The sequence below is a fragment of the Anas platyrhynchos genome, chromosome 15, assembly GCF_047663525.1.
Source record: "Anas platyrhynchos isolate ZD024472 breed Pekin duck chromosome 15, IASCAAS_PekinDuck_T2T, whole genome shotgun sequence".
Taxonomy (NCBI): Eukaryota; Metazoa; Chordata; class Aves; order Anseriformes; family Anatidae; genus Anas; species Anas platyrhynchos.
The window spans coordinates 16,809,499-16,825,805 of NC_092601.1; the positions used below are offsets into that span (position 1 = coordinate 16,809,499).

The 16,307-nt window shown below is 45.7% G+C and overlaps 1 protein-coding gene across 2 annotated transcripts in view; it reads left to right on the forward strand.

Moving 5' to 3' along the window:
• Nucleotides 1-469: 469 nt before the first annotated feature.
• USP22 (ubiquitin specific peptidase 22) overlaps nt 470-16,307 on the forward strand; it is a 98,992-nt gene continuing 83,154 nt past the window's right edge. The window contains exon 1 of one of the 2 annotated variants that reach the window (XM_027469149.3): nt 470-742. In XM_027469149.3, the coding sequence (XP_027324950.1) occupies nt 617-742 (126 nt within the window). In that variant the 5' untranslated portion in view covers nt 470-616. The remainder of the gene's footprint in view (nt 743-16,307) is intronic. The other variant, XM_027469146.3, reaches the window with a different exon arrangement.

The window sequence follows — 16,307 nt, forward strand, 5'->3', positions numbered from 1 at the left end:
GGGTTGACTTAGCGGCTCGGACCAGCGCACCCGGCGGGCGGAGGGGGGTGGGCAGGAAAGGAAAGAAGGAAGGAAGGAAGCAAAGCGGGGAGGGAGGGGGGGGGGCGGCGATTTAAAGAGACAGGCCCCGTGCGGGCGGGAGGGCGGCTGCAGGGGAGCGGCGGCGGCGGCGGGCGGGGCCTCGCTTCCCCCCCCCCCCCCCCCCCCTTTTTTTTTATTTTATTATTTTTTTTTACTTCTTATTCCCCTCCCGGCGGCCTCTATGAGGTAGAGGGCCGCCTGAGGGGAGCCCCCATCTTTGTGTGTGTGGTGTGAGGCTGAGGCAGCGCCGCCGCCGCCTCGCTTTTGTTCGGGGGCCGGGGCTCTATGTGGGGGCGGCGGGCGGCGGGAGGCGGCGGGAGGGGCCCGAGCCCCTGAGGAGGGCGGGGGAAGAAGGAGGGGGGAAAGAGGGGGGGTGGGGGGGGGGCTACACGCGTGCCCGGCGCTGCGGAGGAGGAGGAGGAGGAGGAGGAAGGAGGAGGAAGGAGGAGGGTGAAGGGGCCGGCTCGCTGCCCCCCGGCCCGGCCCGGCCCGGCCCGGCCCGTTCGTCGGGCGGATTGATGTGGGGGGGTCTGACATGAGTCCGCCGGCGGCCGGGTGCTGCCATGTGACCGGCTTCAAGGTGGAGAACTGGAAGCAGAACCTGCGGGCCATCTACCAGTGCTTCGTCTGGAGCGGCTCGGCCGAGACCAGGAAGCGAAAGGTACCCGGGGGGGGGGCGGCTCACCCCCACCCCCCCACCTCCCCATTAACCCTACACCCTCCCCTCTCTCCTTCAGGGGGCTTGGGGGGGGGGACCACGGAGCTCCCGAGCCCCCCTCTCGCCTCCCCATGAGGCCGGGGGAGGGGGCAGCGGGGTTGTAGCGAGGGGCCACGACCCCCTCCCCTCACCCCCTCCCCTCACCCCCTCGGGGGTCTCCTTTCCCTCGTTGCCCCCTTCCCTTCCTCGCCCCCCCCCAGCCGTGCCGGGGCCGTTCCGCAGCGCCGCCGCCTCCCGGAGGTGCGGGAGGCACCGGAGGCTTCCCGGAACCCGGCGGCGGGGGAGGGGAAGGGAAGGGAGGGGAAGGGCCAACAGGGGAGGGGAAGGGAAGGGAGGGGAGCCCCGGGGCCATGGGCACGGCCGGCCCGCGGCCCGGCTTTGTGGGGCCTCGGTGTGTGCTTCTGGGGGGGGGGGGGGGGAAGCCTCGAGGCACAATGGCCGTGGGGTGGGAGGTTTGGGGGGGGGGGGGTGGTTTATTTCCTTTTAAAATGTTTGATCCTTTTTCAAAATCCAGCGCTGCTCCTTGGGGTGAATCCCTAGGGAAACGGGATTCCTGCTGCAGCGGGGTTTGGGGGAAGGAGCCCGCTGTGTAGGGCATGAAAAGGGAAAGGGGAGTTTGTGCCTGGGGTGTGTGGGTGCTCAGGGCAGGCACCAGGAGGGAAAAATCCTCCTGAATTGAGGGGATTCCGGGCTTTTTCCCACGTATCGTTGAAAATTCAGCTCCTGGCCGAATGCACGTTGCTGGAGGATGCCCCTTAACTGTTCACCTCGCTGCTGTTTTCCCGAGAATCAACTAGTTTTTACTTGGAAGTGACTTTGCAGATTTCTATCGGTGATGGTGTTCGTGGCCCAGAAGGGGAGCGCAGCAGCCACACGTAGGAAAAGTTGGGGTTTGGGACAGCCCAGGTCCTGCTGGTGGTGAAGCAAGCCATGAAAAACTTTCTGCTCCTGGTTGGTGCTCGTTATTCCTAACAGAAGCGGTGATGGTGTCGGTGATGGTCTTCAGGGGTGAGGCAGTTCACAGCTCTCCTGTGTTCAGTTTGTGTTCTCAGGACAATCCAGTTGTCCGTTTTTTACTTAAAGGGTAAAAAATGGGATCACAGGAGAAACATTTTAAGTGTAGTCACTCAGTTGGTAGCCCTGCAAAACGTCGCCAAAGTTGTTTTCAACCTATATAATCCATTGCAAACGAACATCATGAAGTATAGTGGTATACATCTGGCTCTATTTAACCTTAAGTATGTCAAAATAAAAATGGGTATATGCTGTGGGGTACTGACAGCTTAAATAGAGGAAAAATACATGTGTGTTTTGGAATAAAAAATCTAGGTGAGGAAAGAAGATGTCTCAGGTGCATTTCATCAGTGAAATTAACACTTCAACTTTCCTATTTTAGTATGGAGCATCCTTGGTAGCCTGCATATCATTGGTATGCTGCAACAGTTTGTGTTTTGTTTTTTTTTTTCTTATGAAATCTAACAGTAGTGATGTGCTCATTATTGGTTAAAAATCAGCTGGCAATAAATAATTTCCTACTGTAATCGGCCTGTTCTCAATTCCTCTTTACTTCTTTGTACAGTCAGGCTCATAAAGCAGAACAAGATTGTTTCAAAATTATCATCTCACGGAAAACATCGATTTTCCAAGTATATGATAAAAATGCATTTATTTTTTTTTTTAAAGCAGGTTACCACCCACCCTGAAAATAGTTGGATTCTTGCATTCAGCCAGCCTGAAACGTGTGGGAGTAAGTGATCACAGACAGAGAGAGACTTTGGCTAGATGAATTTGGGGTTCAGTTCCCAGTCTGCATTCATAAAGACTGAAGAAAGTGCTTAAGCAGTAACGGTACTTAACTCTCCTGTGTGTGGACGTGAGACCTTCTCCTGTAGATTTTTTCTTTACCAAAATCTCTGTCCATATGTGTGCCCTGCAGCTTTAAATGTAAAATTTCATAAACGGCATCTTCTGTTTTGAGGAATATTTGCAGTCTAATAACTAGAAAATCCACTCTCCTTTATATGGGGTTATATATGTACACAGACATACATTCTTTATATATAATATATAGGGCGTGTGTGTATGTACATTTTAGGGGCACGTCTCTGACTTCTTGAGAGTACCAGTGTGTTGGCGAGAATCCCTGTTCTTAATGCTAATCAAGATGAAGAAGTCAAATAAAGGTTTGGTGGGAGGTGATTGTCGTTTCTGTTGCAAAGCCAGGGACAATCACATCGGTCAGGTACCGCAGGAAACATTCAAAGCAGCTAGGTGATCATTAATAGGAAACGTTGATTAATTTAACTGTGATTCAAATGAACCTAGGTATAAAAAAATGTTTTGGCTGTTGGTGCTAGGTAGCCAGATGTTAAATTGTTAGGTTTCTGGAATGCTAATGTACCACCTATCCCTCCTAAGGCTGTCTTAAAAATCGAGATAGCAATAGAAACTGCAGGGGGCAGAAAGTGTCCATTCCTCCCGCTTTACTTAGGCTGCTTACTGCATTATGATTTGGAAGACCATTTTAACACTGCTTGCTGTTTGCTATTAATTTTTAATACGTACCTTTCCCGCGAATAGCCTTTTATTGGCTTTAGCTCTCAGTTCAGCACGCTTTACATCCAGGGTTTTAAATAAAATAGCTGTAGAGCATTGTTTGTGGCTGGAAAGCTATCTCCTGAATGTAGATTTGATTTCTCAATAGGAAGCGAGAGGTAAATACGAGTATACCTGTGAAGATGCTGGAATGCTGGTGAAGGGTTTCAGGACTGTATTTGCTTCTGAAGCGTTGCTTACGTGGGATTTCAGCTCTCAGGCTGGTGCATCGTTGTGTCTGCATCAAGGAGCTAAGCTGTCGCTTGCCTCCCTGCATCTTGGCCAAAGTAGTAAGTGCAGCAGTCGTGCTACGTGCTGTTAGTAGGAAGAGGCTTTGCCGTGGTGTAGATGTGCTGCTGATGGTAAAGCAGAAGTGAAGACAAAACCCGAGCCTCAGATTGTTTGAGGAGTGGAACAGGAGAAGAGGTAGAGGAAGAAATCAGAAGAATGGGTCTTGGAATTGTAATAATAGTGACAAAAAGTTGGAAGTAGATTTCAGCACTGAAGGTGTATGTCAGGTGACACAAAATCAGTGTTGACTGTCTTGACTTTGGGACTTTGACCAGTAAGCCTTGATATTTAATTTGTGGTAGTATCTGTTTAATGAATAAGAGCTTTGCCATCAACTTCTATAGTTCATGGGCTTTACCTTGAGTGTTTTGATGTAGAAAATACCTCCCAAGTAACACTGTATAGGAGGTCTTTAAATTTGACAGCATTGCTCCCTGCTCAGGAATTATGGAAGAGGCAGAGGATGCTAAAAAGACTTACTGCCAGCCCCTCATGTCAGCTTCTCCGTCTTGTCTGTAGAGTCACACTTGAAAAGCTTTGCTTATTCCTTTGCAGTTACAGATGAGAAAATCTGTTTTGCAGTGCTGAACGGTTTCTGGTCCCCATCAGAGAACATTTAGACATGTAGATGCATCTTTGTGTCTGGGAGTCGGTAAGTAATGGCTTCAGCACTTGAAGGGCAGCAGTTGGGCCTCCTGCCTTGGAGGCAAGCTGCCCTCCTGGTTCTGAATGGGTCTTAACATCACTGCTCTGAAAAGGTGCTTGATGTTGTGATGAAGTGATCCGCTAGTCATGAGCATGGCAGTGGTACAGACAAGGTCCTGTCTGAAATCTCAGACTGTTCTGTGTTTCTCACAACAGACCAAAGCACAATTGCCTGTCCCAGGCTGTACGCTCTCTTCGGTAGTGGGTGTGTTCTAGCGTATTTCTTCCTGTTGTTTTTCCATTATTCTTCCATCACATGGACGCTGCAAGCCAATGATGCTCTCAGAAACATTCTCCTTTATTGGTGGTAATCTTTCTGCAGGTATTTCTTCTGACTTTGAATCCTTTCTTCTAATAATTCGCAGAGAATTAATTCATAGATACTTGAAACCAAAATGGCTTTGGTTCATTTCCTAACTTTCAGAGTAGGAAAAGTTTCATAATCTAGCAAATAAATGCTGTGTCATATTTCCAGTAGCAGGTATTGTGGTTCAGTCTGTATTGATGGGTTAAGTTCTTGCTGAAGTGACCTTCTCCTTGAATGCCTGTTGAGGCACGCTTGCTCTCTTGCTTTCTCCCTTGCAGCCTTGCCTCACGTACCTGTCCAGGAACAGGGAAGTGTTGCTGAGGCAATTTGCTTTTTATCATAACAGATGGGCAAAGAACCTAACCAGGCTGTGCTGCCTTCTCAGACGTGGTATTTTTATTTCTTAAATTAATAAGGAAATCTTAGCTTGTTTTTCTTTAACATTTTTAGCATATGCACCAAACTTCTGGATTACAAATCCCGTGGAGAATTTGAAAGAGGATTCCAGGATTCGAGAAGCATGTCTCTCTTTCAGCTGCACGCTCCGCTTTGGCTGCCTGTGTGAGCTATCTGATTCACTCAGGAGGGATGTTCTTGCCATGTGTTGTGGGGACCACCTTCTCCCTGAAGGCCCGTAAGAAGTGTCAAAATCAACTGCAAGCTTCATTATTCAGAAAGCCTCCGGTTTTGTAAACAAACAACCTTCCTTAGCCCTTAACCTCTAAGGAGTAAAAAGGTCCTTAAACGTGCTGAAGGTAATGTTCTCTTTCCTCTGGGAGTGAAGGCACAGCCTGTGGTACAAGAGTGCCCAGGCGTTAGATTTTAGCTCTGCACACAGTAGAGCCTTGCAAAAAGTCCTTCCTCTTCTTGTTGCTCTGTGTCCTGTACCATGGATTTTAAAGAAGTGGTTGGTTTCTTGGCTGAAGGTTAGGAATTAGCCTTGTGCCATGAACTCCAGAGTAACGAGTCCCAGTTCTGAAGCTGTGGGATCCGAACCATCGGGACTTAGCAGAACGCTTGTGCCCACCCTCCCAGGTCAGCACTTACAGTCAGATGTCTGATCCAAAGGTTACACAGGTCCTTATCGTTGAGGCTGATTCATGAGTAGTAAGTAGTTCTGTTCCTTCTTAATAGGGATGGAGAGACAAAAGGGCAAAGGAAACGCAGACTTCCCCCGACTTTCCTCTGAAGAAAGCTGCTTCTTTTTCCATATAGTGCTATCAGGAGTAAAGGTTTCCAAACAGCCAGGCTGTTTTCTGGGAGGCCACTGTAGCATCTCTTTAATTTTGTCTGAAGTCAATGATCTTACTTGCTTAAAAAATAAAAATAAAAAAACACGCCCAAAATGTTGAAACCTTTAAAACCAGAATGACGGCTCATAGCGCGAAGGTGAGCAGAGCAGAATGGGTTTGCTTGATTTGTTGGACTATCTGCTGAGCTTTATTTTAAGCCATCAAAGCTTTAAACCCCAAACAAAGGCTAGCTGATATCCTCATTTTTGTTTCAGGCCTTAATCTGTAGCGCTAACATGAAACCAGGGCTGCAGATCAGTTCTAAACCTTCTACCCTTTTTCTTTCATTTGAGGATTTTCTGTCTTAGTGCTGCAGTAACAAATCAGCGGGTAAATGCTACAGACTGGTGGTGCAAGTCACCTGCTTGCGACTTTGACTCCCTTTCTCCTGGCTTACTATTTCTTGAGTCTTTGAGGAAAGAAAAAAAGCAAGTATGTTTTCTTTTGGATGTGCTCTGCAGGTCCTGCTTTGTAACAATCACAAATGTTTGTGCGAATCCTTGTGGTGGCTGGTCTGTTTTAAACCAGAAAAGGATTATCTCAGGTCAAATGTGTGTGTTTCTCACAAAACATAGCACCCATGGTTCTGTCTTGGTTTTGCATGGTTGACTTCTTGCTGCCTGTTTATTTCCTGGTAGATGCGGAGATGTGGTGCTCTTAACAGCCTGATGAAATTGAAGGCATGGCTGATAACAACTTGTATTTTTTTTTTTTAATTCTTGTATTCTCGTGGTTCTCCAAGTACTTCTGATGGATCTGTAGCATATGGCAGCATCGAAGGTGAGGAGATGCATGCACACTCCTGCTTACATCCGTCAGTGGCATCACAGCAAAGGCAATCTGAAGGTGACCTGTGTGCGTTCTGCTGGATTTACTAGAAATGTACTGTAAAAAAAAAAGTCATCTTTGGTAGAGCCTCTCTGGGGCTTGGACAGCACGAGCTGCCTAGAGCAGCTGTCTCCAGGCTCTTGTTAACCTGTGGGCAGTGGAGCTAAGTGAGTGAAATGCTACGATGGCATTACAGCATATTTTGTTAGCCTGGCCTGTGTTGTCAGCAAGCGGTGCTGGAGTGCGTGGAGAGCCAGATGTTATCCGAGAGGGCTGAGCTGGGAACCTTCCCTGGGCAGAATTGGTTCTGGAAGCTGATGGATGTATTCGGACTGGGTGAAAGCTTTGTCTTGGTAGTGGTGTTCTTCTGCATATCGATCTGGCAGTCCTTTATGTACACCCTGCTTAATTCAAGATAAGAACTTCGCTGCATTAGCTCGTAGTACAATCAAGGCTGTAACGAGTTAGTCGTTGCAAAATTAACCTCTGTTCTCTTCAAAACACGTTTCCAAATAGTGGTACCAGGTGAATGCAACTCGCAGAGCAGCTTCGGAGTGACGCCTGGTTTACTTCAGTGCCAGGACAGCCTCTGCCGTGTCGCTATCTCCTATTTAAGAAAAAGACTTGTTTTATCTACTCAAGACCTATTTGATGATCAGTAAAGTGAACTGTTACCAGACACCAATTGACTCCGGGTAACCTGAGATTCACTTTATCAGTAGGTGACTGATTAGCAAGCAGCCTGTCTCCTCACATTCTTTTGTGCACGAAATAAAGCAAATATTCAGACTTTTTTCAGTTCTTTACTTACATAGAGTTTTAGTCAAGGTTTTTTGAAAGCCTGTCAGCTATGTGTAACACTACTTAAAAATTCTTCTTTTTTTTTTTTTTCTGAATATCTGCTGATTTTTTCCAAGTTGGTAAAGATTTTTTTTGTTTCCTTCTTCCTTTCCTGTGCTTAATGGAGCTCGAAATTAACATGACTCTTCTTGTCTGCCTTGTGCATGGCTGGTGATGTCAGCCTATCCCTGGGAAATACTCCTCTGAAGGTCTACAGTGTACTAAATCTGTCACTGAATTAAAAAATTGTGTATTTGGCAAGGTGAAACACAAAAAAAAAAGAGTGGGCATGGTAACAAAAGTTGTTTTCAACACACTTAACAAATGCAGTATCTCTTTTAGCTTAAACACTGGGGCCAGGGCAAATTCTGGTGTACTGTAACAAATTCTGACAACACAAAACATGCCAAATATTTTAAACATCCTCGTATTCTTCACGGCAGTGAGAAGCAGCTGGCTAAATGTGACATTGCCTTAATAGTAAGTGCAGAAGAGAACCTGCGTTTCGCCGCGCTCCCAGCCCCGTTCTTCCTGCAGCGTGGCGCTTGGTTTCCGTGCCCAGTTGAGCTCTTCTGCTCCTACATGTAGGCTGTAGGAATCTGTGCTTATTCCATGAGTTGTATTTCTGTAGACTTAACTAGTAGAGGTGATTAATCTACGTTTCTGTTTATTAGAATATTTTGTCTTTTTCATTATTGCTGTCGCCCAGAGTTCTGTGCTGCAGTGCATGCCCTGGTGCATTAAACCAATTGTTTTCATCCATGTGTATGCAAATCCACAGGTTGGAAAGCAATATGTAGAACTGTGAAGAGAGAAAATTACAAAATCAGTAATAAGAAATATTTATTTTGCTTAAACACACAAAAGACCTAGTAGTACTTGGTTGCAGCTAAGTGGATAACGGAGTATAAAGCGCTCGGTTCCATTTGTGGTGATTGCCTTGCCTTTCACTCAGGAGTTCATGCATCTAAGGAGGCTTTTTGTTGGGATTTGGCATCAGATTTTTCTTTTTGAATGTAATGTCAGGGCTTTTATATGTATGTTTTGCTTCTGTTTATAAAGGGCTTTTCTTTTCCATAAAATATAAACTTGGGTTGTCTTAGTGCAGTGTGTTGGCACAGAGAGAGAAAACGGCATCTATATAACCTTTATTATTGCACTTCCTCACCCCCTTCCCAATAATTTCTGCAATAAAAATAGAGATGATTCCTCCCATCCCCGTTGTGTCTTTGAACCACCTAATGTTACTTGACAGAGTTACAGTTTGGGCTCCTGTCCTGTGCATTCAGACTTGTTATTGCACGCAAGTGAGGTTTTAAAGGATGTTCTTCAGAATATGCTTGGCAAATAAAAGTAAGATTTATCTCACACCAGATGTATGACAGCTTTATAAGCGAAGACAGCTGAGATAGCTGACTCATTCCGATACCTCCTTTCTGGTAGGTGAGGTTTTGTGACCCTGTGCCCTCTGGTGACAAATGCAGAATTTGTCTTAGGGTTATGTGTTTTTCTTTGCCTAGCTGGGCTTGGTTATCTCCATAATACTGCCCTGTTATGTTCTTAAACTGGCTTGCTCTCCTGCTGGGCAGAAAATTACTGGGGTGAAGTTCTCATGTAGATGTGTTTTCTGTACATCGCTGACCTTAGTCGTGCTCACTTAACAGGCATTTTTCCTCCCCCCAGGTTAATTGTTGGGTATTTTTCATTGTTAACACTGTTATTTCTTCGGGCATTCCTGACTCCAGTGTTTGTGTTATGGTAGTGGGATGATCTTAACAGTGATTTGGAGAGCAGAATAGAAAAGGGAATGAAAGTAGTTTCAGGAGTTATTGTGAGTTGTGTGTAAAGAGGAACAAGGTTTTGTTTTGTTATATGAGGTCATTCCATAAGGAAATTGGTCTTAGTCTTCGTCCAGCGTAATTTTATACTACCCTTAATGATTTGTTTCATTGCCAGGTAGTAATTCTGCTTCTTGCGACTTTTCTTGATGTTTAATTTCAGTGTTGCCCTCAGTAAATTCACTTTCTTTTCTTTATCTCCTTAGAATTTTCTGCATTGATTCAGTTGCCAGGATCGATTCAGACTTGCACGTGCAGAGGAGTCGCTCTCAATCACTTGTTTGCTAATTGAAGGGGCCTGAGTCACAAAGTGGAGTGGTACCAAAATTCATAATTCTATGGAGTAGCAGTGTACGTTTGTGAAATAGTGCCAGGTTTAGAAATAAAAATACACCTGGAGCCTTAGCGAGCTTGCTTTACGATGCTACGTAAATCTTTTGTCCATCCGTGTGGCTAAGTATTTGGCAAAAAGGAAACTTAAGGGAAGGGAACATGTTTCTGAGCTCACAGGGACGTGTCATGGTTGGTATGCGAGCTTTTCAGGCCCTTTATGAAAGGTTTCAGGCAGTAGGAGGTGGGGTCTTTGCCTCTCGTAAAGAGCTGCATACTGCAGAAGTCTGACTGCAGAGGAAGAAGCAATCAGCAAAGAACTCGTTTTGCACTAACCTGAAGAACAACTGTGTTAGAGCAATTCGTTGTAAAGCCAGGCAGTTCTGGACGTGCGTTGTCCCTGCAGGTTGCAGCTGTTGTGCAAACAAATTGTTTTAAGCAGTGGTAAAAAGAACACAGGAAGATGACATCAAGCAGGAAAACACAAGGTAGGAACCTGACAGACGTTAAAAGCTGGAGTTAAAATGTAAAAGCGAGCAATATCTGGGTCTTTGTGAGACACAAACATGTTAATTAGCACACTTTTTGGGTGAGAAAGATCCCTTCAGATACAGTAGGGATGTAGCAGGGCAGCATTTGACTTACTGGACGAACAAGAGACGTGAAGAGACGTGCTCTGGGCAGCGTGTTCTTGCTGTCACGCCATTCACTACATCATATTGGTGTGGTTGTGCTGTGAACCAGAAAGAGGAACAGATAAGGATGAAAAAAACTTTTTTTTTTTTCTTTTTTCTCTCAATACCATTTCATCTGGGTTTGGCTGTATGCTGCGTGTCAGCGTGGGGCTGAACGAGCAGCTGTACAGCTGGTAGCTGGCGGGGAGAGCAACGCCTGGGTGATGGGAGAGGACCTGAGTGCTACTGCTTGGAGGATGCTCAAGGCACTTGGAGTAGCAATCGCTGCAGCGTGCGACTGCAGCCTTTCTCCCGACTTTGCCGCTGACAGATCCTGTTTGAACGTTCCCCACGTACTCCTTGTCTCTTCTGTAAAGCGTGGCTCGTCCCTAACTCCAGCTGAAAGGTGCCGTGATGGTACCTGCTATCGCTGGTGCGGCGTGCTTTCACGGGCGTGCTGCCGTGTGCTGAGCCCGGTGTCTGACACGTGTCTCGTGTTCTGCAGTCATGGGAACTTACCCCTCTATGCAAATAACGCGCTCCTACTCCGGTTTCCTTGTGAAAAATAAATGAACCGGAGAGTGTAGAATGCCTGTAATTTGTGATCAGCTATTACAGAAAATCCACTTTTCACATTGCATTTAATTTAATGAAATGAATAGTGTTTTTCTGAGTAATCAAGTTATGAGCACTTGTTTCCCTATTAACAGGCCTGTCTCTAAGTTAAGATTTCTGTCTCTTATTATCAAACTCTGTTAAGATGTTTCAACTCTTTTTTTTTTTTTAATTTTTAATTTTATTGTTGTTATTTTTGTTTAGAGCATCTGGTCACGGGGCGTGTGGCTAGCTCCATACTGCATATAGTTGAGGATGATGGGATAATGGGATTGTAAATTAGCTATTTATGGTACTGGTTTTCCTCTGGCCTACTCCCTTGTGTAGTCTAGAGCAGCCCGAAGGCTGTTCTAAACTGTGCCAGCTGGCTATAGCCCTGAGGGACTGGGATGCCAGATGGAGACAGCAGGAGAATAGCAGCACTCCAGTAAAACCCCAGCGCACCCATCCTGGGGTCGAGGAGAGGTGCTGGTGCCCTGCAGCCCCACCAGGACATCCTTGGGCAAGGGCTCGTGCTGGTCTCATCCCTCCGGTACCGGAGCAGCCATCAAGGGACTGGATGAGCATCTGTGGACCTGCTGGTGAGGAGATGCGCAGTGTGGCGTGCAGCTCCTGAGATGGTTTGAATGTGTTAGCGCCTCCTTGTTCCCATTTCTGTGTTTCCTTATTGTATCTGCAGAACAGCGTATTCCTTAGGTTGTACATATAATCAAATCAAAAATGTCACAATATTGAGCAACTGCAATATTACCTGATGTGTTACCTTGTTTTTTTTGCCCCACTATTGAAAAATGCTGATATCTATAAAATAGCCAGAAAAGCAGCTTGTAAATAAACACTGATGGGTCTTCTTTTTTCAAAAATACCCTTCGTATTACTGCATGAGAGTGCCTACTTTAAGCATGCTCAAAGTCGAAGGTTTCAGAAGTCTTAATCACTTCATGAGCTGACTTTCTAGCTTCTACTGAAATAAATTTCATAGAAAATCAGTGAAATGTGTGGTTGGTGCTATGGCACTAGGTAGGCCTGCTGGTCCACCTCACCCCTGCACCCCTCTTAATCCTTGAGCTCAGAGACAGTGGTCTTCCAGCAGCAGCTTAGCCTCATACACAGAAGATGTTCTTTGCAAAAAAAAACACCCATTTGGAGATTTCCATCTTGTGGAGGTGAGGGTAGTGAACAGGTGAAACACCTTGGAGAATCCTATCAACTGCTGGCTGCTCAAACAGTAGATGTTTTCTAGAGGAGCTCAGAGCCTCAAACTACCTGATGTTTCATCACACTCTTGCCCCAGAAGGCATTACTCTCGTTGCCCCATTAATGCAGATAACGCTTCTAATCCAGCTGCCTGAAATAGCTGTCAAGCCTGGATTTTACTTCGGTGGCATTTGCCACACAGATAGTTGATGTAACTCAAACAACTGAACTATAGCTTGGAGAAAAATAATAAAGGGGTATAATCTTATTTTTGTCAGATTTAAGCGTCTGATTGAAATAAAACTAATAAACACAACTTTACGTATAGAAGGCCTTTCAGTTCCCTAGAAATGCATACATTCCTTGAGAATAACAGATAAAGAAAGGTGCTGGCCTCCAGACCCCTATGGGTGCCAGCAGGACTAGGTGAGGAAGGATGGATGTGCCCTTCATCTTCCATGCTCCCATGCTTATCCATGCGGGAGGAGAGCTACAAGCAGAACAGACCCCAGAAAGCAGTGACTCACATCGTCTCCCTGAATAGTCATTGTCTCCCTAAATAGCATCTCTTGCTCTATGGCCCAATCTTTTTGTAATCCCCTGGGATGTTTCTGAAATTTGGGATTTGGCATTTTGTCTTTGGTGGAAACGGTGAGTGACTTAAAGCTGTGTCTATCAGAAGTTAGCTTGAAATAATGAAGTACTGGGAAGGAAAGTAAGAAATAAGGTACAAGCAGCCCTGGAGGAACTGAGGACAGAGCTTTCAACACTAGCACGCAACACAGAAGTGGAGATGGTAAAGTAAGTTTCTGTTAGAAAAGCCCACCACCAAATCTATTTTTTTTCCTTTGAGCAATCCATTTGGGATGGGTGCAGGAAGCGAGATGTGGATCAGTGCTGTGACGTACCTGGTGCTGCACTGCAGGGCGGTAGAGTGGAAATGGTGGTGCCGTGCCCCAGAACGCTGAAATCTGGTCTGTGGACACTTCACGTGCAGCTGTGCCCCTGGATGAAGTTTGGTCTTCCCAACCAATACAGCTTTAATTTAATCATTTGAAGCTGCTGTCAAGAAGCTCTAGATGCCCTCTCCTCATTTCTTTCCAAAGTAGATCTTTCCAAACTGACTTCAGTTACAGAACCTGCTGCAGCTCACTTTACTTCTCTTTGCTAGGCGTTTTCACCAACTTTTTGCGTGTAGAGATGAGATGCATCAAATCTCCAGGCATTGGTACTCCCTAGCAAGACATGGGATTAATTATGACCACTTGCTCACAAAATCTTCAGTACATACTGTAACTTAATTCTCTCTCATGTTGTCATGTTTGAGAGTTTAGAGGTATGCTGTACGTACGTATAGGTGTGTGTTTCAACTAAGGTTTTTCAAGGAAACCATAACATTTCTCTTCTGGCATGCAGAATCCTACTTTCCATGTAAAATCATACTGATCGTGATGCCCGTTAGACTGTTCCTGTAACTTGAAGCATACTTTTATATCCAGCAAGTCCTAATTGTGAGTTAGGTGTTTTGGTTTTGTTTTTTTTTAAGAGATTAAATACTCTTGTCCTGGTTTTCTTCGTTGCTGAATGCCATACCCTCACTTACTCATACGCTTCAGGTCATCCTGCTTAGCCTTTGGGGCTCAAATATTTCTTTCAAGTTAAGATCTTGGCTGCAGAATGCTTAATCTGTGAAATCGATTCTATCAGCATTAATATTTTACATTTCTGGCTCATGAAGCAAAATAAAGCTGCGCTCTCTGTGTGGCTGATGGTTGGTGGAATCTCATAACTGCCTCTAGAGAAAAAAATCTAGCAAACCAGATCAAAGACTAGAAGTCATGCTCAATAGTCCTGCCGATTTTGCGAAGCAAAAGGAGGTGTAAATATGATGAGCCTTCAAGCAAGGAGGAGTTCCCACCATGTTTTCATCAGCGTCGTGGCTTTCCTCACTTCTCCCTGTGTTTTTATTTTTATTTTAATGTTAAACTTGTGTTGAGGTTTCTCCTCTCAGTGGTCATTTAGCCGGAGGAGCGGGATGGCAGGAGTCCCGAGTGCAGCTGGTTTGGATGTAATATCTCTGACCTTCCCGTGAGGCCAGAGGTGGCTTGAAGCTGCAGGTAATGGCACGCAGCACTTCAGAACACAACAAATTTGACAAATGCTGAAATACAGCGTGAGTAATGGCCTCGGTGAGTGTTTCTCTCTGCAGTTTGCACCTCGCTTTTGGGGCAGCTTCCCCTGTGTCAGGTTGGTTTGGATGCTCGGTGGTTTTGCTCTAACCAGAAACCTGTCGGGCTGTTCTGTGGTAGTTTCCATTCTGTAACCGGTCCTCAGAGCGTGGCCTCCTTCATGAGCAGCCTTGTTTTCTAGGGCTGCATCCTCTCCCACCCCAAATACCTTGAGTTTCACTTGGTGTTCCTACCTCTTGGGCTGCCTGCTGCCTTTTTCCATGGGAATGGTTTGCTTCCAGTTCAGGGACGTGCCTGCCTTTCTGCGCCATACAGCCCTCACCGGGAGCCCACCCTTTCAGGTCTGGTGCTGGAGCGCTGCTCCTGGCGCTATCTGAGCAGACTGCTCCCCGTGCCAAGGTTGGAAGTGTTAATCTTGCTGCAGACCGGGGTGATAATTCATTGCTGTCACAGCAACACATGCTTAAAGTTGCCTCTTGCCAGATTCGTTGGCTATACGCTGCACCAGAGAAAATTATTTCAAGAGTCTTATTGCATAGCCAGATGCTGTAGGACTCGTGCAATCCACCTCCCTTCCCCCTTTTTATGACTTCAGGGAGGAAAACAGCTCTGCAGTGAGGCACGTTCCTGCCGAGCGCGGGTGAAGAGGTAGAGGAACTTCTGCTCACGGCTACGTTTTCTGGTTTTGCTTTGAGGGAAGTCCTGTTTTGTGCTCAGCCTAGAAAGGACAGAAGGAGTTTAAGGTAGGGGGAGTAGAGTTTAAAAAGAAATAAACTAAGCCAGCAAGGGTGCTCTGTTCATGCTCTCTGCAATAGTTAAGCGTTGTGGAAGTTTTATGTTTTCGTTAAAAACGTGCTAATGACTAGATGGGCTTGACAAACTTTTTCTACCATCTGTGTCTTTTCAGTCTTTCAAAAGAAAGAGAAATTGTGTGAAGTCTTGCACGGGAGTGACCAGCACACCTAGGTGCTCTGCTTGATTTCGTTAGAGCCATTTAGCTCGGTTGTTAGGTTGTTCTAATAGGACCTCACCTGGAATTTTTATTCTATGTAATTGGGCTCTGTAAGTGCCCGAGGATACATATCTTGCTTCTGGTATTTATGGCTATAATTTACTGACTCTTTGTTATTATTTGGGCTAATTGGAAGGTGATGCTGCAAGCCGGATCACAAAGCAGAGGCCACCAGTGTTGCTTGGTCTCATCTCTATCCTTTGCAAGTCTTCTACAAGCCTCTGTATCAGTGGCTGTTTTGTCTCTGGGATATTGCAGACCTCTGAAGAGGGAAATGGGGAGCTTTTTGTTGCAGGATCTAAGGTCACCCAGGCAAGTTACTTAATGCACAGCTTCTGAAAGAACAGCATTCAGTGCACAGTGGTGTTTGATTACCAGGGAAGGGAGATGTGCAGGTTGTTTAGTAGGACAGAAACTTGCTGATGCTCTTCCCAGCATAAATGTCATAATGCCTAGTGGCTAAGTGTTGCATCACCGATAGCTATTGTCTTTTATTTCTCAGAGAAGTTGCTATGGAAGTTAAATTATTCTGGATGCACTCCCGTAGATCAATATCCAGGCGAAAATGTGATGCTGGGAAGTTTGCCGTAGTGTCACGCATGTTATACGTGTTGTGCTACTTTCCCTCCTTTTCATTCTTTGTGTCTTAATTATTTGCACTGCCAGATTGTAAAGAATGCTGTCTTGAGAAGCACATCTGGGAAGGACTTCTTTGGGACCTGTGTAAACCACCTCTTTACTTGGCAAAGATAGCTTTTAAGCAACTTGAGATACTCTTGAGAAGGCCTGAGGCAG